The following is a 21,112-nucleotide window of genomic DNA, read 5'->3' on the forward strand; positions in this document are numbered from 1 at the left end:
GTATATCAAAATAAAATATTTAAAAGAAAAAAAAAAACCTTATCTTTAGCTTTTAATAGATTCCTCATAAATTTCATCACTTAATTTAATTTAAATATTGCATTTAATATAGTTTTTTTATTAATTTCTATTATTATTAAAAAAGTATTAGTTTTGTTTCAAGAAACTAATTTAATAGTAAAATACAAAAAATTATATATGATTATAGTAAAACTTCATCAAATTAGATAAATATAACATTTATTATTAAAAACTATCCCCTAATAGATAAATACTATTAGAAAATACCGATTAAAAATTAGCTCGATTAGCATATATATTGTTTTCATTACAGAAAGACGTGGGTTCGAGTGCACTAAAACACATTATCCTCCTATTTATGAGTTGGAGAGAGGTTATGAATAATTAAATCGATTAAAGCGTCGGTTCAGTTGATTTCGAATAGTTTACTTAAAGATAAACTCAACTTATTTGTTCTATATCTCGATTGAGTTGTGATCTAATTGGTCTAGTTTGATTCTAACCGTGCTTAATCAAAGAGTAAATCGATCTTTTTCTATTAGAAAGTTCATCTATTTGATCTATTAAAAACTAGCGTGGTTAACAAAATAATCAAACAGTAACATATGGTGTACCACGTGTATCTCATGCTAATGTACATGAACTAATTTTTTAATAGCAAAAATAGTTAAAAATTTTAATAAAATATCAATTTACTCTTCGATTTAACATTTAAAGATTAAATTTATCTATTTTTTTAAAGTAATAGAGGTAAAATACAACTGACTCTTTATCGTATTTTTACCCTTCGTTTCTAATTGTATTTGTAAACTCTTTAGAAAAAGATAATTTTTTTTTCCAATAATTTACATTATCTCAAAATGGCCTAAGTCACTCACTTTGCCTTTTCTTTCCCTTTACCCTTTGCTTCTCCTCAACGTTCGGTAGCCCATAAAGTCATTTAAAATGGACTTGAAAAAGAGTGCAAAACACTGTCAAATTCACTAATTAAAAAACAATTAGATTAAATCTAAACATCCCATTAATCCCATTTGCTTGAAACTGTTCAAAAATCAATTTCAAATAACACCTATGTATATATATAATTAAATAAGTAGAGCAAAAAGTGAGTGTTTAGAGAAAGAAAGAGAAAGGGTGTTGTCAAATTTCAGTAGTTAATTGAGAGAGAGAGAGAGCGAGAGGGATGGCATATGCCTACCATTAACACTTGTGTCACAATCCACACACCCATTGTTAATAAGGGTTCTGTTCTTGGTGGCAATGGTGTTAAAAGTGAGTTTTCTAGAGAGTGAAAGATAGAAGAAAAGGACCCATTCTTTTGTTTTTTTTGTTTTGGTTCCAGATGCTCTTTCAATGGGGAAAAATGAAGACCCAAATCTACAACAAAGGGAACAACAAAGTATTGAATCAAGGAACAATGAAGGGTATCATCAAGGGTTCTTCTTTTATGGGAGATTTTGGATGGTTTTTTCAAGCTTTACGAATGAGTTCAATTTCAGATGTGTTTTCATTTTGTTCCTCAGTTTATCAGTGTTATTGCCTGGGATCTTTTGGATCTTCCCTTTTCGTTCTATAAAATCTGGGTTTGATGCTAAACAAGCTATTAAGCTCAGTGGTAAGCCATTTTACCTTATTGAAGTTCAATTTTTTTTTTTTGTAAAGTTTGGTACCAATTTCTTTGTTTGATTAGGTTTTCTTTTTTTGTTGTTTCCACCAAATGGGTATTTTTTATTTTTTAATTTTCACTGCATTTTTGTTGTTTAATTTGGATCCTCAAGTGTTGAAAGCCAATGGGTATTTCAAGATCTGTACTTTGAAATCTGGAATTTTGGTGTTCTTCATAGATTTCTAATGATTTCTTTTGAGTAAGTATGGACATGCATTTATTTCACTTTCTTTTATTAAGGCAAGTTCATCTTTTATTCCCAAATAGGAACTATATATTTCTATTTTATTGCAATTTTATTTAATGTTTAAATTTATGGTTCCAATTAAAATTGTATCATTAGAAGTAAATATTTTGCTATATTTAGATCATTTTCTCATTTTAGCAATAGGGAGCAAACCATTAATGGTTTGTTTGAAATTTCAATGCCAATTTTATGAGACAAGGGCTATGTTTTTTTTATTGTTTTTCCATAGCTTAAATTGATAAGCAAGTTGTTGATCACAAAGAAAAATGGTGATATTTTGCAACATCATGTACCACTTTGTAAGTATTCGATTCACTATCAAACTCTATGGTCTTCCTTGATATGTTTACTTTCTCAAAATGTGCTATTAAACTCGATCTTTTCGGCTTTGGTCTATATGCATATCGAAATAAGACCTTTTCCATTGGTTGTATTTCAATAAGTTTTCCTTGTTTGTTGCTTATATCATCATTTAATCTTTTTGCAGCTCCGGTTCATGCATACTTTACGCTAAAGAAACCAGTGTCCGAGCTTGTTCAGCACATTCAAAAGTTGGAGTATGATATATATGAAGAAATAGGTGTTCCGGATACTAAGGTTTTTAGGACAAACTTCTGCCATTGTTTTACATATAATTTGCCGTCGTATTATGTGAGAAGTCGATCTAAAAGCTACTCATTTTCAACAGGTGGCTATCTTATCCATGCACCAGTCCAGTGTGCCTAACTCGACGTATGTAGTGTTTGGTGTTCTTCCCGATCCCGTAAATAGACTGATAAACCAAATATCCCTAAGCGTGCTGAGAGAGTCTTTAATCGAGCTGTTCCTCCGACACTCCAATCTGACTTTGACAACCTCCATTTTTGGACAGCCTTCTAAGTTTGAGATTTTAAAGTTTCCCGGGGGGATCACTATAACCCCCTTACAATCCGCTTCGATCTTTCAAAAAACCCAGATTCTATTCAATTTTACTTTGTATAATTCGATATCTGAAATAGATGACAAATTCATGGAGTTAATGGATCAGCTACAATATGGATTGCATTTGAGGTCTTATGAGGTATGACATCAATTCCAACTTTCGAGCAATGTTCACTTATTCACTTTCACTATTGGTTCGTTTCCAGGTTGATCTATGGTAGCCTTAAGATATGGTGGAACCGAAATCAGGGTTTCAGGGAGGAGAAGAGAATCTATTTGAGTCCCATTTTTTCGATATTACTTGTTTTTAATAGTTTTTATTTGTTAATTGCAGAATTTGTTTGTGCAAATAACAAACATAAATGGATCCACGATGTCCTCTCCGGTCATAGTTCAAGCTTCTATTATGTCGAATGGTTTCAGTAGCCTTTTGCCTCAGAGATTAAAGCAGTTGGCTCAAACCATCACCGGCTCTCCTGCGAAGAATCTTGGTCTTAATAATTCGGTTTTCGGTAGAGTTAAAAGCATTAGCTTATCGTCTTATCTGAATGGTACACTTCATCCTACTCCTCCTCCCACTCCTTCACCAGCTCCATCTCCAGGGCTGTTGATAGCCCCCAGTCCTATATCTTCACCGGCTCACTCTCCAGCACCATCACCCAAGGAACATCATCTTCCGCCTTGTCCCAACTGCAAATCTCCTGCTCCTTCCAGTCATAGCCCTTTGCGTTCACCAGGTCCGGGGAGTGGTTCCTACCCTACTTTTCCTCCTTTGGTTTCTCCTGCACCGTCTAGTGCAGCAACCCAACCCCCTCCTCCTTGTTATTTACCAAGACCTCACCCTAGCCAAACTTCTAACCACCAACCTGTAATGAGTCCTCGATCAAAGTTGTCCCCAAATCTACCACCTTTACCTTCACTGTCTTACGGCTCTCGTCCAGACCAGGGTATGAACGGTATGAAAGGTCCAGTTTCTGCACCACCTGCGCAATCTCCATCATGTAAGAACATATGCTAAGTGAATTTTACAATTCTGAATAAGCATTTGTTTCGAATTTTCATCATGTTTTTTAAATTTATAGCTAATTGCTTTGATTGTTTTTATGTAATTGTTGTGAGCATTTGCAGCTATAGCAACAAGTGTTCTGCCCAAGCAACTCTGGTTATTGGCATTCTTAGGATTCTTGACCTTTCATCTCCATTTATGATTGAATCGAATTCGTTTCATGTCACGCCATCCAACATCCCGAGACATCAAAAAGACCATTATAGGTGATACTCGTATCCGGACTTTGATAAGGCAAAAACACGGTAGAAGCCCCTGCAAAAAAGTTCCAAACATTTTCCATCTCCTTCAGGCAAGCAACGTTCATTGCGCGAATGAGATGGAAGATCAACTTCCCCAGGGGGCAAAGCCGGAAATTTCACAGGCCGGACATCTTACGACATAAAAACATAAGATGTTTTTTCTTCCCAAAGGGTTAAATAACCCTAAAGAGATGGTGTGTGTGACTACTTAAAAAGAAGCAGTCATAAAAAAAAACATGCCAGGTTTGAGCAAGGAACCATCTCTTTGTATTTAATTCAAAGTGTAAAGAAAAATGCTGGTTCTATTTTTGGAACAAAAGTTATTATGTCATGTTGTGAACTGTAAAAACTATTGTTTTATAATATACTCAAGGAATGATAAATAAATAAATAAAAACAGTATAGATTTACTAAGTCATTTATACATATGATTTTCATGTTTGATGGTTCAAAAGTATTTTGTAGATGCAAAAAAAAAAAAAAACCAACTTTTAAAGGGGAAACAGGACATGGGTTTAAGGTTTGTATTGTACAAGCTATCATGTTGTTCAAGGAAGTGTTGGTATCTTGGGTTTTAGCTGATGTGTCATGTTCATTTTAGGTGTGTTTGGTGCACCAAAGGATTGGGATATGATATCATCCAAAGCAATTACAAAGAAGAAAATTATGTTATATATATACATATATATTATATACGGTAATAAATGATGATTGTTGTGCACTAGATGGCAGTCAGATTTATGTTTTAACTAAACAAAGAAACTTGAACCCGAGATACGGGTGATGTTTTTCTTAGTCTGGGCGACTCATTTTGCATCAAGTTTTGGTGGTCTTGCTTTTGCTTCAGTCTTTTCTCGAGGTTTCCTCGCTACCCTTTGAGTCGTTGGTCGGAATGGAATGGCATGGAGTCAACGCCCCAAATCTGTTGATTCTGTGGTTGAAGCCAAGTTAGATGGTTTGACCCTAAATCTCGTCTTTCCTTCAGTTTGTTCATGGTGGTTTAGATGCTTTGTTTGCTGTGGAATGATCTCCCAGGCCAAAGGTGTGCATACGGTCGATGGTGATGACGACTCATTAAGTTTTGTTGGTTTGCTCCTATGAACTAGGGTTCTTTGTGAGCTTTGGGTTCTCCTTGGGTTGAGTTAGGATTTTTGACTGTTTGTACTTTCTTGGATTTATTCTTTTTAGTCCTTTAAACTATAATGTAACATTTTTTGTTTAATAAAATTTAGATATTTAACAAAAACAGTACACAAACTCGAAATAACTTAAAATTTTTAAACATAAATTGATTCAACCCGTACCTACTCTACTTGTCTAATTGACCATTCTAGTTTCAACTGGTTTATCACATGTTATAAAATTCTTCAATCTCCTTAAAATTTGTGTTTAATAACACATATTCTAACATAATACAGAAAATATATATTTATAACAAACATATATGCATCTGATTGCAATAATAATTTAACAATTTCTCTAAGAAAAGAAACTAAATTTTTAACACTTATTTTCAATTTTGTAATGTGAAATTTAGTATACTAAAAACATATACATATATATACATATTTACATACACATATACATACATACCTGGCCGCTGGTATATATAGATAACCTATAGGATGAGCCAAGAGCGCCACCAGGAGCTAGCTGCAAGGGAGATAACATAGCTACTGTGTTACACAATCTTTATATGTATGTATGTATGTATGTATGTATGTATGTATGTATTTATGTATGTATGTATGTATGTATGTATGTAGCTGTGGTAGAAGATCCTACCCTTTTGAGAGAAATTATTTCCATTGATCATACTACCGAGAGAGTCAAGATATCCGCGAGTCCAATGAGAGAACACACGAAGAGGCCTCGAAGAGAGCAACCAAGTCCGCAACCAAGTTAAGCCATTTGCCAAATCTTCAACACCAAGACCGACATCCCCACGATCAATCTCATTCATTTCGTAGTCACCAGGAGCGTTACCAGACTCATTGTCGATCTCGTACCGACAAACGGGGCACGTGTTGTGGATGTTCAACCATGGCACGATACAATCCGAGTGATACAAATGCTTGCACGGTAACTCTCTCGCTTCTCCACCGATCTCGAACTCATCCTTGCAAATGGGGCAATGCATGGTGTTGGTAACATGGCTTTCACTGATTTTCACCATTGGCAATGCTCCAATGGCTGAAGCAGTTGCAGGGGGAGCCCCTTCAATGCCTGCATTACTCGGTTGCTGGTCTGGTGGTTCAACGAAACTGAGAGTGATCCAAGGTCCATTTTCGGGACCCGATTCCCATCGAATTCTTCGACCAAAATCAATATTTGTATAGGGTTCAAGGCTTAGAGACATGTTTTATGTAATACAAATGGGGATTGATTCTATTTTCAAAAGCACCTTATATATAAACAAAAAAGCGAGAAAAAGGATACCTTCTGGATATACAGCAAGTGATACCTTTTTCTCCTTAAACAGGAACCATTTTTCCTGGATTTTCTGTTTGTAATTTCCCCTGATTGTGTCTATCTTCTAGGAAAAGCAAAGGATAATTTAAGAAATTGATATTAAATTTCGGTAGCCTTTGTTGAATCCCAGGTTTCTTTGTCTACCAAGTTAACCACATTTAAAAGCAAAGTCACATCAGTCTTCCATGGCTGTCTCCAGGTGCCATTGGCCAACATATTGGTGTAGGATGGCATTGGCTCACAATTCTAGTTTGTTTCTGTATCCACCTTGTAAACATGTGTGTGTGTGTTGATGTATACTTATGGTCCTTGTGAATCAGTGTAAAGAGATAATATGGCCAGGAATAATCACAGTAGGAGGGAGCTGACATGGTGAAGGTTTTACATTAGAATCAGTCCAAACCGTCTTCTACGATGGCCTGAAAGGGTGGAGTGGCCGAATATGGGGTCGGACCGGTTGTGATTTCAGTAAAAATAGCAGTAGCTCATGTCAAACAGGTAGTTGTGGCAGTTCCATTAATCGTACAATGGATTTAACTTTGTCCATTGTGATTAAGCCAACAAGTGATGTTGCCTGTTTGCCTACGAATTATCCCAAGAGCTTCAAACAAGTGTGCCTGGTGGCATCGAGCTATGCATACAAGGAAGCCAATTCCTTAGTAGAGAAATCAATCTCCTTGGAGAGTGGCCCTTATAGGCCAACCTTTGAGTACAAGTGGGGCTCATTATATAAACTATTTATAAGTTTACGTTCAGTTTACTCAGCTTCAAAAAATTATAAAATGATTATTAATTTATTTAAAAATTTTCATTTAAGTTCGTTGATGTATGACTTTTTCTGTTTCCACTACTAGTAGCAATTAAAGCTCTTATTCTACTTTTTTCTGTAATTCAGCTCAGTTTGAATGTTACGAATTTACAAATCAAAATTCAAATAATTTTCTTTTTTGATCTCTGACACTGACTGTTAGATCTACTTGATCTAACATATGTTTTTCTACTCGTCGATGGGTATTGATCTACTGTATCGATTATTGAATAATTGCTTAGAACTTACTAGCCAAATTTTTTTTAGAAAAAAAAAATTAATAACTCAGTGACTTAAATAAAATTTTTCGAATAATTCATTAACTAATTTATAATATTTTAAAGTGAATAATCAAAATGTAAATTTCCTAATGATTTAGTGATCTTGGGTGAAATTTACCCATCCTCCTTTTGAGTCCTCCATGAATTAGGATTGACAACCACCTAATTTTCAACATTATCCACACTTCCCTTAATTAGTAACTTTCACAAAAACAGCTTAATTCAGGAATGGCTCTCACTTCTTCGTCTTCTTCTTCTGCCATTACTGCTCTGCTAAAACCTCATCTGCAACTTTCAAATGAGCCCATCATTTCTTTTTCTCCTTCCTTTTTCACCTTATCATCAAAACCACTTCTTTCATCATCCAAACCCAATGTGAAAATCAACTTTTTTTCATCACAAACTGCTGTTTCCCTCAAATGGAGGACTGAAGCTTCAATCTTTTCTGGGCTTTTCACCAAAAGCAAAGACATTAAAACCCTAAAAGATGAGCTTTTTGATGCTATAGCACCTCTTGATCGTGGAGCTGAAGCCGCCCCTGAGGATCAACAACGTGTGGATCAGGTTCTTTTTTTCTGTTTTTTCATGCAAATTAAATAATTCTCTTGCTTTTTTCCATTAATGGGGGGTTTCCTGATTTTTTAAATCAGATAGCACTTGAACTCGAAGCTTTAAATGAGATAAAAGAGCCACTCAAATCCAACTTGTTGAATGGAAAATGGGAACTTTTATACACAACATCTCAGTCACTTTTGCAAACAAAGGTCTTATCTTTTTTATCCATAAATTATCATTTTTCTCCATAAATTACCCAATTTTCTTCAAAATAATCCCATTCATGACCTTTCTTTTGACATCAGAGGCCAAAGTTATTGAGACCCAATGGAAAAATATACCAGGCAATCAACGTGGATACTCTCAGAGCTCAAAATATGGAAACTTGGCCTTTCTTTAATCAAGTAAGTACAGTTTCTGTCATTATTTTGTATTCAATTGGTCATCTATGGAGATCCTATTTTACTGCTTTACTCAAAAACCCTTTGCTCACGATAAATGATAATTAAATAGCAAGCTGATTATTTTTATTAAAATTTTCATTTATTGATTGATGGAATAATTAAATTAATACAAATGTCATGCTACATGTAGCTCACGATCGCATACATCAATCAATTTACTTTCTTTTTAATTGAAAGAGCAAAATGCAATCTAAAAGGCACTTTTACCTACTTATGATCCTAAAAACTTGAAAAGGAAAAAAATAATAATTGAAGTATTGGAAGTGCGGAGTTAATTTTAGATCGGATCAATTTAGATTATCAAAATTTTCAATCATTTTAGATGCAAATTGTATCATTTAGACCATTTCTGGTAAATGGATTTCTCAAATCGAGTTATTTCAGTTTTAAATTATTTCGAGTCATTCTATTTTGTATTACATGTTGAAGTAATTTCAAAATTAGTTAGGGTCAATATTTTTTTTCTTTTTGGCAGGCCACTGCTAATTTAGTTCCTATAAATGCAAGAAGGATAGCTGTTAAATTCGACTATTTCAGAATCGCTGGTCTGGTATGGATTCTACCTTTAATGTTTATATAAGCGTTGATAGTTTCATTTAACATTATTTCAAAATTTATGCCTAGTGACTAGTGCTATATATTGCTAAGCATTCCTGTATTTGACACTTACCCTCGAGTCTCACTTGTAATCTCATTGCGGCAACACATTGTCCGTCGATTTCCGGTGATTTGCAGATACCGATTAAGTCACCTGGAAGCGGCCGTGGTCAGTTGGAGATTACATATTTGGATGAAGAGTTACGGTCAGTACTTTAGAAAAAAAAACTCTATGCCTGAAATTAACTCGAAACCATCGCCTAATTGCTGCATGCAATCATGTTTGTTCATATTTCTGCAGAATATCAAGAGGTAACAGAGAGAACTTGTTCATTTTGAAAATGGTTGATCCATCCTATCGAGTCCCTCTCTAGCTGTTATACATATGTACGTACGTATACACGTGTATATATATTAGTTTTATTCCCATGCGGTGCACAGATTTTTTGTGTTTTATATTTAAAATATATTAAATTAATACATACTTTTTTCAATTTAACTGTTATACAAATAATGTTAAGTAAATAACTGAAATAAAGTAATTGATAAATAATATATTCAAACAATATATGTGGTAGATTTGCTCATGCACTAGGCCACCTATTTAGGCTCGTTCGAAAAATGAGAGGATTTAGATAAAATATAATACTCGAAAAATAAGCTTGGATAAAATTTAATACCCATTTTCTATAGGGGTCGGGCTTTGGGAAATTTTTTCGGCTCAAGCTTGACCTGGCCTGCCCTAAATATATATTATATTGTAAAAAATATTATTAATTATAACAATTAATCCTATTACCCAAAACTTAAAAAAAAAAATTACTCAACTAAATAACCTAACCCAATATATAAAATTTTAAAAATTATATTTAATACAATAAAATATTTATTATATTTATGGTAGTGTTTTTTTAATATAAAAACTTTTTAATGTACTTTTAATGTGCTAGAAAATTTTTATTTTAGTGTTTTTTTAGTGCATTTTATTTTTAAAAAATTATTTTTGAATAAAAACTAATCTAAAAAAATTCAAATACGTGCAGGTCGGACTTAGGTTTACCTTTCTTAAATTAAGTCAAACTTGAGAAAAAAATAAGCTCATTTTTTGGGCAGAACCTGGGTTTAGAAATTGATCTAGATACCTTATATGAACACAACCCAAATTCAACCTGTTCATGAGCACATCTAAAATGTGGTATTAAAATAATAAATAATTTATATTACTAATATAAATGTAAAAAAAATTTACACCCTTCCTATTTTTTAGAAAATGTGGTTCACATTATATGAATTATGGCCTACCTTTTTACTGGGAAATTAGGATATAAGCACATCACCAAAGCCGAGTTTTATGTTATATATAATGGTTTTCGTCTAGTTTGGGAATATGGCATAAGAAATCTTGTTATCGAGTCAGACTTACTTGTTGTTGTTAATAAGATTTTGACCCCCTTGCAAAAACATGATTCTCTCTCCTTAGTGATTCGGGCTTCAATGCAGTTGGGATTGTAGTATTGTTCATATTTATCATGAAGCTAATATGTGTGTGGATTTTTTGGCGAGCTGAGCATTCCAAAGGCCTTTTGACGTAACTAAGCTGGTTCATGCTCTAGGAACTTTACCAAAGATTATCCAGGAAGACATGATTGGTGTAGCTAAATCTAAGGCCATTATTAATTAGAGCGATCATGTACCTAAAAAAATTGATGGCCTACCTTTATAAAAAATGACGACCATATAAATTAATTTCATAAATTGAGAAAATATTTTTTTTTATTTTATAAAAAATACCAATTGAGATTTTAAAACCCTTCTTAATTTTTGTAATATTAACAAATCTTAATTGAGATTTTAAATACATACATAAATACCCTCGTTATTTGGATTTTTCTTAGCACAAATAGAAATATATTTGACGTTTCAATTTATCGGTGCTGGTGATTTACCTTCTTTAATATGAGAGAATGAGTTATTTATAGAGGTTGATGAGCTTCAATTAAATTAAATATAATGGTTTAATATCTTTCTAATTTATTTGTCAATTTATGTCGATTGAGTTTTAGCTCGATTAGTATCGGTATTGTTGCCAGTGCAGGAGGTTATGGATTTGAGTGCACTGAAGCACATTATCCTTCTATAGGTAAGGGTTGGGAGGGACTATGGGTAGTTCTAGACATTGTATAAAAAACAACAGATATGATAAGAACCTATAATGAGATTAATATTTAAAAAATTTGTCAAATTACAATTTATTTATCAACTAAGACCGACAAAATCAGAAATTTACTTTATGGGCTAAAGATGAATCATAAGTTTTTAGAGGTCAAAATGTAATTTTACTATTATACTAAATTGTAGTTTTATAAATTTTAAAGAGGATGGACAGGGCAAAGCCAATAATTTACTTTTTGGGGACCAATATTGAATTATATAATTTTTAAAGGGTTAAAGTATAATTTTATCATTGTATTAACATATAATTTAAGAATTTTTACAGGACTAAACTGAACATTTACCATCTTAGAGGAGCCAAAGTACAATTTTACCATTATAATAACTAGTAATTTAAAATATTTAGAGGGACTAAAAATCAATTTTACCATTTAAGGTCGAGATTAAATAAATTATTTACCATTTTTGAGGAGGCTAAAGTCACTACTTGCCCCCTTGTCTTACCCCTGCACAAATGTATGTACATTTATTATATATACTATCAGGATTTATAATGAACAATAGATAAAAGCAGGAACGAAGCTAGAAAATTGTTTTAAGGTACCAACAATGAATTATAAATTTTTGGGAACCAAAGTGAAACTATTATATTAACTTTTTTTTTATATAAATTTTAAAAGAACTACAAGATAATTTTATCGTTTTTGAGGCTAAAGCCACCATCTACCCCTCCGATATAAGTACGTATCCAACACAAAAGTTTATTTTATTACAAAAAGAGAGTACATGTAAACCATTGCCACAGAACATTACTCAAAAACCATCATATTATAGATCATATATATAAAACTAAACTCTAGCACTACACTCAAATCCAACACTAATTATACTTAAGAAAGCTGATAAAAGCAAGCTAAGCTTTGCTTATCATAGGCTAAGCAGCAGTGACTGCTATTTTCATGCCAGCTTGACAATGTCCAGAATAGTTGCAGATGAAATAATTTTGGCCTTTGACAAGCTTGATTTGATCCTTGCCGGACTGGTAAACTTTAGCACCTTTTGGGGTTGTGCATGAACTGTAACCGGCCCTGTTTACAGCTACCACATTGTGGATTGATGGGTTGTATTTGAATACTGCAATGAAATTGAATCTTCAAAATATTAGTATCATGTAAGGGACGAAAGTAAAAAATTATTTTAAGGGATCAGAGATGAATCATAAATTATTATGGAAATCAATATGTAATTTTATCATTATACTAACGTGTAAGTCCACAAAATTTAAAAGACTAAATGACAACTCTACAATTGGGGGACAAGGCGAATGCCTACCCCTTTTGTCTTCATTCTTGTATTATATCGACTAGATTTTTTTTTAATGTAATAATCAACTCATGTGGTAAAATGTTAATTTGGATCAAATAGTTAAACATATTTAAAAACATGCGGATCTTTTGATACAAGAAGATTGTAGTAGTTTGTGACGATCCACCTATAGGGTAGAAAGTTAAAAAGGAGATTAGGATAGTTAGAACATGGATTGCTAGAAATAATTGGAAAGGAAAGGAGAGATGAGAAAGAGAGCTGAGACTATTAGAGGAGAGAGTAGACTTGTTAATTGGTCGAGCTATCCACCCTAGTTTGAAGGCTTGCTCGAAATTTGGGAGGATTTGAGTAAAGATATGAATAGGCGTAAAATGGGCCTAAGTTAGCTATTTATAGATATGGGTAGACTTGGACACTTATAAAGCGTGTTAATATTATGCTTAGGCTCAGCCTAACCCATGAACACTTCTAGGAAAGAGAATGTGTGTATTGTCCTTCTATCCTTATGTTCATGGCCATCTAAGGGGTTACATTTGATAATTTCCCAATGTGTCATGTGCTGTTCATGTATTGGTTTCAAATTTTGTGATATTTAATTAACCTACTGATGCCTTATCGTCGTAGGTATGAATTGTCATGTTAGGACAACAAATATATGTGACATGTAAATGACAAATACTTTGTCTATACCAGTGGTTCAGTCCCGATGGTATGGGGGTCGTGAGCTCTTTAGCTCACAAAATGATCCTTCTTAATTAAGGACATTGAGTCACGAGGTTGTAAGATGAGCTTGTAAGGTATAGATATAACTTGATCAAATTTTAAACACGTATACTTATTATATGACAACAATGCTATAAAAAATAATGTCATTAAAATTAACAATGATGTTATTTTTTTTCTTTTAAATTTGTTAATTTTAACTCATTCATACTATAACCCTCCTAAAATAAGAAAAAAATTTATTTAGATTTTCTAAAATTTATAAAATTTTAAGTTAATAATGGTAAAATTATGTTTGATCCTCTTAAAATAATAAAATTTTGATTTAGTACTTTTAAAGACCATAAAGATATCATTCAATATAATGATAAAATTGTATTTTAGCACCTATAAAAATATATAATTTAATCTTGACCCTAGAAAAAATTATAATTTCACCCTTGATGATAACTACATATGTTTAAACTTTGATAAACTTGTTTTAAATATGTTCCATGCTAGATCTGACTTAATATTGAATATTCAAGTTTATGATTTGGCTAAAAGAAGAACTTGATTGGTGTAATACTAATAATTCAAGGATTAAATTGAACTATTTTAAAATTTGGAAACATTAGGTGTAATTAACCCTCATAAAAAAAATCCAAATAATATGCTTACCAAGTGTATCACCAGCCTTAAAACGCTTATCTTTGGTCCAACCAGCCACGTTAAAGGCCCAACCACCGGTTCCACCAACAGTATACGTTGCTGCTTGAGCCAACTCAAAGTGGCTCAGCAACAAGCAGAGCACCACCGTCGCCGCTGCCACCGCCATTGCACCGCCTCTTGCCTGAGCCATTTCTTAAAAAAAAAACTTGGGAAATCAAAGCTCAAACACTGAGTTTCAAAGGATATTGAGTGATGAGGACTGAGCTAACTATTGGGAGGAGCTGCCTTTATAATGAGTTCTTTTTTTAGTGGTGGACCTTGAAATTTAAGGAGCTACACCATTTTTCTTCTTTGAAAATTTCAACCCCAAATAAATGGAGAGCTGCGTTCTTGTCAGTGCCATATTAAATAACATTGTATGGGTTTGGCCGGTTGGTTTGTGATTCAATTCATGAATGTTGTTATTAAGGGTTAATGTCATTGGAGGTCCCCCAACTATAATTTGTATTCTAAATTAATCTTAAACTTCAAAATAATCTAATTGATCCCAAACTATAATCAAGTCCTTCTATCACCGTAATGTCAACTTGAGTGTTAAACATCAGTTAAGATCTGATGTAAAGTATATGTAAAACACGTTGATCAAATTTAAATTTTCTACACCTACTATGTGGGCAGCTTGAACCTGATCTATTAAAAAAGGTCGTGTCGTTAAAATTTAAGGGCTATTTTAGGAGTGAAGTTAGAAAATTGTTTATGAGAGGCCAATATTGAGTTATAAAATTTTGTGCAAATTTATCATTTGTATTAATCTATAGTTTTGCAATTTTTGAAGATACCTAAATACAATTTTCTCTTAGGAGTGTAAATGAGACACTGGTGTTTGCAAACTACTAAAGTCTAACTTGAGAAAAAAAACTCGAACTTTATTCTATAATATTGATCTGAGCTATTGGTTGAGCCAAATTCGAGTTTAGTAATACTCGACTCAAACGGCTCTCGAGCCTTATCAAGCTTTTCATTTTTAATATATATTTTAAATATATTATTAAATTACATTATTACCCTTAGTATATATTATTAACCCTAAGCTTAATTATCAAGTCAAGCTCGAGCTTGATACGTACAGGCTTAATTGAGTGCGAGTACCAAAATTGATAAACAAGCTTAATCAAGCTAGAGTACTCAATTATATCGCGAGTGGAGCTCGAGCATAAAAATAGATATTCGATCAAGCTCAAGCCGACTATTGAGTTCCAAATTTCAAGTCGAGCTCGATCTCGAGTGTGCCAATATTTGAGCTTCGTTTGGTTCGATTACACCCTTAGTTTCACCATTAGGTGGGGAGTGCCCCTACTTACCCTTAATGTCATCCTATTTGATTCATATGTTTTAAATATGTTCCATGTTAGATGTAAGCTAAACATTTAATGCCCAAGTTGGCAGTTAAGCTCACTAAAGGACTTGAATGATATGATACTGATACTTTGAGAATTCAATTAAAACGTTTTGAAATTTGAAGGTAAATTTCAAAAGTTAAATCATAATTTGAGGATGTATTATTCGATTAACCCAATTAATAAAAAGCATACTAAATTAGAGGAGGGTGAGCTAACAACCCACCACACCCCGACATCAAATGTTGATGACTCCATGTTCTAAGCATGATTTTTTGCATGAATCACCGAAACATATAAATAAAATAAATATATAACAACCCATTGTCAGAATTATAAATAAAAAATTAATTTCATTGTTGAAAAATGGACCTTTTTGTTAGTATTTTCAAAGTTGGGAGAAAGACCTCTTGTCACTACAAATGACTCTTTTAGTCAAAGATAAGCCACTACATCTAAATCATCACAATATTAGAATATACTTTGAAAAAATAATAATTATATAATACGAATTATTAATATATATCAATTCAACAATTTATAGAAATTGCAATTTAACAATTTAATTCAAATAAAAAAATTGGTCAATAATGGGTTTTTTTTTCCTGAAAACCTTCCACGTCAACACTTTAGATGTAATTTGGACTAACTATTAAGACTAAATTCTAACTAGCGTAGTTGAGGGACCAAATCAAAAATTTGACCTAAAATGCACCAACAATGTGATAGCTAATCCCAACTAGGAGTTTGGGTTTCTATGGTCATTGGTTTTTTCTCATAGCCCAAGCTTTTATTGGGTTTTCATTTATGTACCCTTCAAGACCCAATCCATTTCAAACCCTTCATTGTGAAAATAATATGATTTTTTTTATACAATACTTAAAAATTAGGCATTGTTTCTTTTCAACTCTTAAATAAGATGATAATGCACTCCAGCGCACTCAAATCCACGACCTCCTGCGTTGACAAAACTAAGACTCAATCGCTAGGATTATTTTCTTTTTCATTGCAAACTATTCATTGACGGAGTAGGAATTACATGACAACCAAACAATTCAAAGAGATTAAATTACAGATAACTTAAATGAATGAGGCCACAAACAACCAAACCAAAATGATCATAGATGACACTGAAATAAAAACCACAGATGATTTTAGCAACAAATGTCATAAATGGCTTACAACAAAGGACAACAGCTAAGATACATGGAACTCAATACAATCCTAGATCAACCACCAAAAGTCGAGTAGGAAGAAGATGAACCCCATCAAAATCCCAAGTGATTGAGAAAGATGAAGGCCACCCCAACCACAATAGCCTTCATGCTGCGTTTAACGTCCTACAAATGCTCCACAAGCTTGAAATGCTTTATGGTGGAGGAAGGTTAACTAATCGGAAGCTAGACAATTTCAGTGAGAATTGATTTACTTCTTCGAAAAGGTGAGGTGATAAGACCATCACACTTGAAAGAGAAACATAAAGTAAAGAGAAACTAAAGCATGAAAGACAACCTCAAAGAAAACCTAACCAAAACTAGACTTGATCATGGGTCGATCACCTGTCCAAATCCGAAAGTTCATCCAGAAAGTGGAAGAAATTGGGTAAAAATATAAGCCTAAAAAATAAAGTCTGTTTTCTAAACAGATCCAACATTGGGAAGATTTTTTTTCCATGCCCAGATCGAATCAACTATTTTGTTGTTGTTTTGCTACAATTTTGCTATTATATTGCTATTATATTGTTATTATTGTTCAATATTCTATACCTTTTATATTATTGTTAATTTTACTACTATTTTAGAGGTATTTATTTGTTAAATTGTAACTATCTTAGTATTATTAAAATATAAAAACTTTTTTTAATATAGTTTCATTCTGTTGAAAAACATTCATTTTAATGTTTTTAATGTATTATATTTTTAAATTTATTTTTATATAAAAATAATAATAATCTAAAAAATTAATACAAACAGATCTGGTCAAACTCAGGTTTAGTATTTTTAATATATATCAATCTTGGACAAAATTTTAAACCTATTTTTTAATTCAAACTCGGGTTCGAGAAAATAAATTTAAAATTTTACATCAAACCAACTTAAGACCATGATCAGTTCTAATTAGACCCAAACTCTAAAAGTGAGACCCAAAATTACTTATTAAGGGTGGGTTTGGATGGGAGATTGGGGGCGGTGCGGTGCGTTTAGTTTATTTTTTGTCTCACGCTATAGTATCGTTATAGTATTTAATCTCACCGCCACCGCTATTTTTATACTAACCGCAGGTAAACACGCTGCCATCCAAACTCAACCTAACTTTGCTTATAAAACTCTTGCTAAGCAACCGTATCCAATTAGAACCCGTCAAGTAGGAAATAATTTTCCCATATCTATCAACAACCCACGTAATATTTTAAATTGAGAGCGTGAATTTCACACCATCCTAACAGCGCGTGAGATTCTCATTTCTCGATCACTCCAGTTCCCCTAAGAAAACACCTATCAATCTGATTCGTCGACTCATTTCTACGCTACTTTTTTCTCTTCAATTTGGTCCTTCAATTCATCCAATTTCGTGCCCAAACACAACCCTAATTTCCCTTCATTCTCTAATCCCCAATTTTAATCCTAGATCTTAGATGGGATAAAGCCTAAAAAATTCCCATGCGGGTAAAAATCGTAGCTTCATGTTCTCCTCTCATTATTTAATTACTTAATTTACTGTATAACTATGGCTTGAATCTATTTTAAGAACATTGTTTTTTATTCTTTTAATTCTATTGTCTCTATTTTTTTTTTTTTGTTATCAGATAAGACTTGGTATCTCCAAAAGACCCATTACATCGATCTAGATTTCAACTTCTTTTTTTTCTCAAGGCAGGTGAGTTTTTTATTTTTATTTTTTGAAGTTCGTTCTTTTGGAATTTTGAGTTTTCGCGTTATATTTTGGTTGCCCATTGATTAGATATTGCTCTTTTGCGATGTTTAATCTTAAAGGTGATCTAATTCACTTGTGAAATGGATAATCAAACATGAGTTTTGAGTTTGGTGTTGTGTGTTGACTCTGGTAGATAATCTAATTCACTTGTGAATTGCCAATGATGCCTCAACTGGTTCTGGGATCTTGATGACTCAGATTCGAGTCTCACCATGCGCAAATGCCAATGCCAAGCCTGGGTTCTCTCCCAGAGTTTAAATAACACATTCCCCTGTTTAAATTCAGATATACTTCCGTTTTCAGTCTGTTGTGCTTTGTTTTGAGTTAATTGTAGGTTTAATTGATTGGATATGTATTATTTGTGATTTGTACTTGTAAATGGATGTGAATTTTATCAAGGATAATGGTCGATGAGTGAATTTTCATCATGTTTACGGTTTATGAAGCCCAAATTTTGGTACTATTTATTTGTTTTTATGTATGTCGACTGTTCTGTTGTTACCATGGTTGTTTAAACTGGACCGGCTGGTTGGATTGGCAACCGGCCAATATTCCGGTCCGAAGAAAGGGATTGGACTGGCTGAACCTTGAACTGCAAATCGGAACCTGCTGAACTATTACAACTGTGAATTTGTAATGTATATTTGATTTAGTTAATTTAGTTGATGTTTTAAACTTTTAATTGAATTAGTAATGTATAATTGATGTTTATGTCATTATTGTTATTTTAATGTGTTTATAAGTTTTTTAAATATCTTTTTTTTTCTTCTGCTTTTCCCCTATTTTTCAGAATTTTTTTTAACTGTGGACTGATTGGACTGGTGCTTCACTGGTATTACCGTGGTCTGGTTCTAAAATCATTGGTTTTTAGCTTTATATGTTGGACTTGGTTTTTTTTTTTTACTATAGGAGTTTCTGATTTTTTGCAATACTGTTCTGTGGTGTAGTTTGCAAATGGCAAAAGGTAGCAAAGGACGACGTGGAATTGCTTTCCGGCAAGTCCGGCCAACCCCGTACTCATTTACCTCACATAATGAAAACATTTCAGGGGATTTTTACTCAAAAAAATGTTCCAAAGCTTTGGGTAAGAATGATTGGGAAGACGCGACTTGTTCTGTTTGTATGGAGTGCCCTCACAATGCCGTGCTTCTTCTCTGCTCGTCCCATGACAATGGTTGCCGTCCTTACATGTGTGGAACTAGCTTCCGATACTCGAACTGTCTCGATCAATACAAAAAGTTCTACACTAAAGTAGTCTCATCCAATGAGGAAGAACCTTTGTTTAGTTCCATTGATACTCCGGTCTTGGCACCAGGTTCTGGCTGGCCCGTCGAGAAGAGTGAAGTAACGGAACTCGCATGTCCACTTTGTAGGGGTCAAGTGAAAGGATGGACAGTAGTGGAACCTGCAAGGGAATATCTAAATTCTAAAAAGAGAAGCTGCATGCAGGATGACTGCACTTTCGTCGGGACTTTTAAAGAACTAAGGAAACACATGAGATTGGATCATCCATGTGCTCAACCACGAGAAGTGGACCCTACTCTCGAACAAAAATGGAGGAGGCTTGTACGGGAACGGGAACGGGATGATGTGATCAGCACCATAAGGTCAACAATGCCAGGGTCAATGGTTTATGGTGATTATGTAATAGAAGGAAATCACCATGGTTTCGAGACAGATGAAGAAGAGGATGGTCAGAATGGAGGTTTCGAAGCAAGTTTGGATAGTAATTTCGTGAATTTCTTTCTTCTGCTGCATGCATTCGGGTCATCCGGGAACGACCTTGGTAGTATACGACCAAGGCAGCCTACACATGCAGCTGATGAGAATGCTGAACCCATCAATTTATCTGATCAAGATGACGACGACAATGATGATGATGATGATGGAGGCAATATTGCTTTGGTTAGCCGCCTCGGCCGACGTTCAGGCAATAGACAAACAGGAAGGTAACATAACTGGATAGTGATAGGCAAAAGCTTAGGTAAAAAAGAAAACACATTAAAAAATAATACACTTTGAGTTTCCACTCATTTACATGTCATTCAATTTAGGGGGAAATATAAAAAATATCATATGGTTGGCTTTGACTTTGACTTTGTTGTATGTATATACATTTCAATGTACGCACAATCTCTTTGTGTTCGCTGAATTTGTGCTCTGTAAACTTGTAATTAAGTTCAGTTCTGTTAATCATGGACCCTGTATAGTCTTGTGCTTATAAATATTATTGTTGAATGATTTTTATTTTCTCTAGGTTGTGGACATTTACACGGTGCTTATATACATGTACATATTTAATGTACGCATTTGATGTGGGAAATATCTGAAGACTGAAATTAAGTCTATTTTGAGGTTAAAATTCTTGGAGGGTGCTCCTGAATGATTGTTCTATTTGCATGGTTCCCAATTTAAGTAGTTTAATCGGTTCATTATTAAAAATGATTAAAATAGAGAAAAATCAGAAAAATAAAATTTTAAAGACTATAAATACAATAATTCTTTTATTCATTTAATTTTAAATTTTTGGATTTGGGCTAAACTTGGGCCTATTGGTTAGTAAACTTAG

General features: G+C 33.3%; 5 protein-coding genes across 12 annotated transcripts; 3 read left to right on the plus strand and 2 right to left on the minus strand.

The window, feature by feature from the left end:
- The first annotated feature begins 1,115 nt into the window (after positions 1 to 1,115).
- On the plus strand, positions 1,116 to 4,577 carry LOC105780238 (leucine-rich repeat extensin-like protein 3). Of its 2 annotated transcripts, XM_012604449.2 has the most exons (6): positions 1,460 to 1,636; positions 2,164 to 2,233; positions 2,422 to 2,531; positions 2,623 to 2,994; positions 3,190 to 3,856; positions 3,984 to 4,577. In XM_012604449.2, the coding sequence occupies exons 1-6, from the start codon at positions 1,610 to 1,612 to the stop codon at positions 4,061 to 4,063; spliced, it is 1,326 nt and encodes a 441-aa protein (XP_012459903.1). In that variant the 5' UTR covers positions 1,460 to 1,609; the 3' UTR covers positions 4,064 to 4,577. The 2 variants fall into 2 exon arrangements, with proteins under 2 accessions (XP_012459902.1, XP_012459903.1); XM_012604448.2 differs by lacking the exon at positions 2,164 to 2,233 and having other exon boundaries at positions 1,116 to 1,636.
- A 1,083-nt stretch (positions 4,578 to 5,660) lies between these two features.
- Positions 5,661 to 6,523, minus strand: LOC105779289 (E3 ubiquitin-protein ligase RZF1). The gene is made up of 2 exons (XM_012603048.2): positions 5,949 to 6,523; positions 5,661 to 5,816 (listed from the first exon to the last, which is right to left on the minus strand). The coding sequence occupies exons 1-2, from the start codon at positions 6,520 to 6,522 to the stop codon at positions 5,782 to 5,784; spliced, it is 609 nt and encodes a 202-aa protein (XP_012458502.1). The 5' UTR covers position 6,523; the 3' UTR covers positions 5,661 to 5,781.
- Positions 6,524 to 7,897: 1,374 nt separating this feature from the next.
- Positions 7,898 to 9,834, plus strand: LOC105780863 (probable plastid-lipid-associated protein 4, chloroplastic). Its single transcript, XM_012605390.2, has 6 exons — positions 7,898 to 8,288; positions 8,375 to 8,488; positions 8,585 to 8,683; positions 9,219 to 9,293; positions 9,479 to 9,546; positions 9,642 to 9,834. The coding sequence occupies exons 1-6, from the start codon at positions 7,953 to 7,955 to the stop codon at positions 9,712 to 9,714; spliced, it is 765 nt and encodes a 254-aa protein (XP_012460844.1). The 5' UTR covers positions 7,898 to 7,952; the 3' UTR covers positions 9,715 to 9,834.
- A 2,415-nt stretch (positions 9,835 to 12,249) lies between these two features.
- Positions 12,250 to 14,521, minus strand: LOC105780917 (basic blue protein). Its single transcript, XM_012605455.2, has 2 exons — positions 14,222 to 14,521; positions 12,250 to 12,646 (listed from the first exon to the last, which is right to left on the minus strand). Exons 1-2 carry the CDS (start codon positions 14,400 to 14,402, stop codon positions 12,447 to 12,449), a joined length of 381 nt encoding a protein of 126 aa, XP_012460909.1. The 5' UTR covers positions 14,403 to 14,521; the 3' UTR covers positions 12,250 to 12,446.
- Positions 14,522 to 18,068: 3,547 nt separating this feature from the next.
- On the plus strand, positions 18,069 to 20,795 carry LOC105778913 (uncharacterized). Of its 7 annotated transcripts, none has more exons than XM_052629094.1 (4): positions 18,069 to 18,275; positions 18,416 to 18,486; positions 19,334 to 19,383; positions 19,491 to 20,795. In XM_052629094.1, exon 4 carries the CDS (start codon positions 19,498 to 19,500, stop codon positions 20,494 to 20,496), a length of 999 nt encoding a protein of 332 aa, XP_052485054.1. In that variant the 5' UTR covers positions 18,069 to 18,275; positions 18,416 to 18,486; positions 19,334 to 19,383; positions 19,491 to 19,497; the 3' UTR covers positions 20,497 to 20,795. The 7 variants fall into 7 exon arrangements, with proteins under 7 accessions (XP_052485054.1, XP_012458128.1, XP_012458129.1 ...); XM_012602674.2 differs by having other exon boundaries at positions 19,334 to 19,375; XM_012602675.2 differs by having other exon boundaries at positions 18,416 to 18,482; positions 19,334 to 19,375.
- The last annotated feature ends 317 nt before the right edge of the window (positions 20,796 to 21,112 follow it).

This window comes from Gossypium raimondii, chromosome 4 (genome assembly GCF_025698545.1).
Source record: "Gossypium raimondii isolate GPD5lz chromosome 4, ASM2569854v1, whole genome shotgun sequence".
Lineage (NCBI taxonomy): Eukaryota > Viridiplantae > Streptophyta > Magnoliopsida > Malvales > Malvaceae > Gossypium > Gossypium raimondii.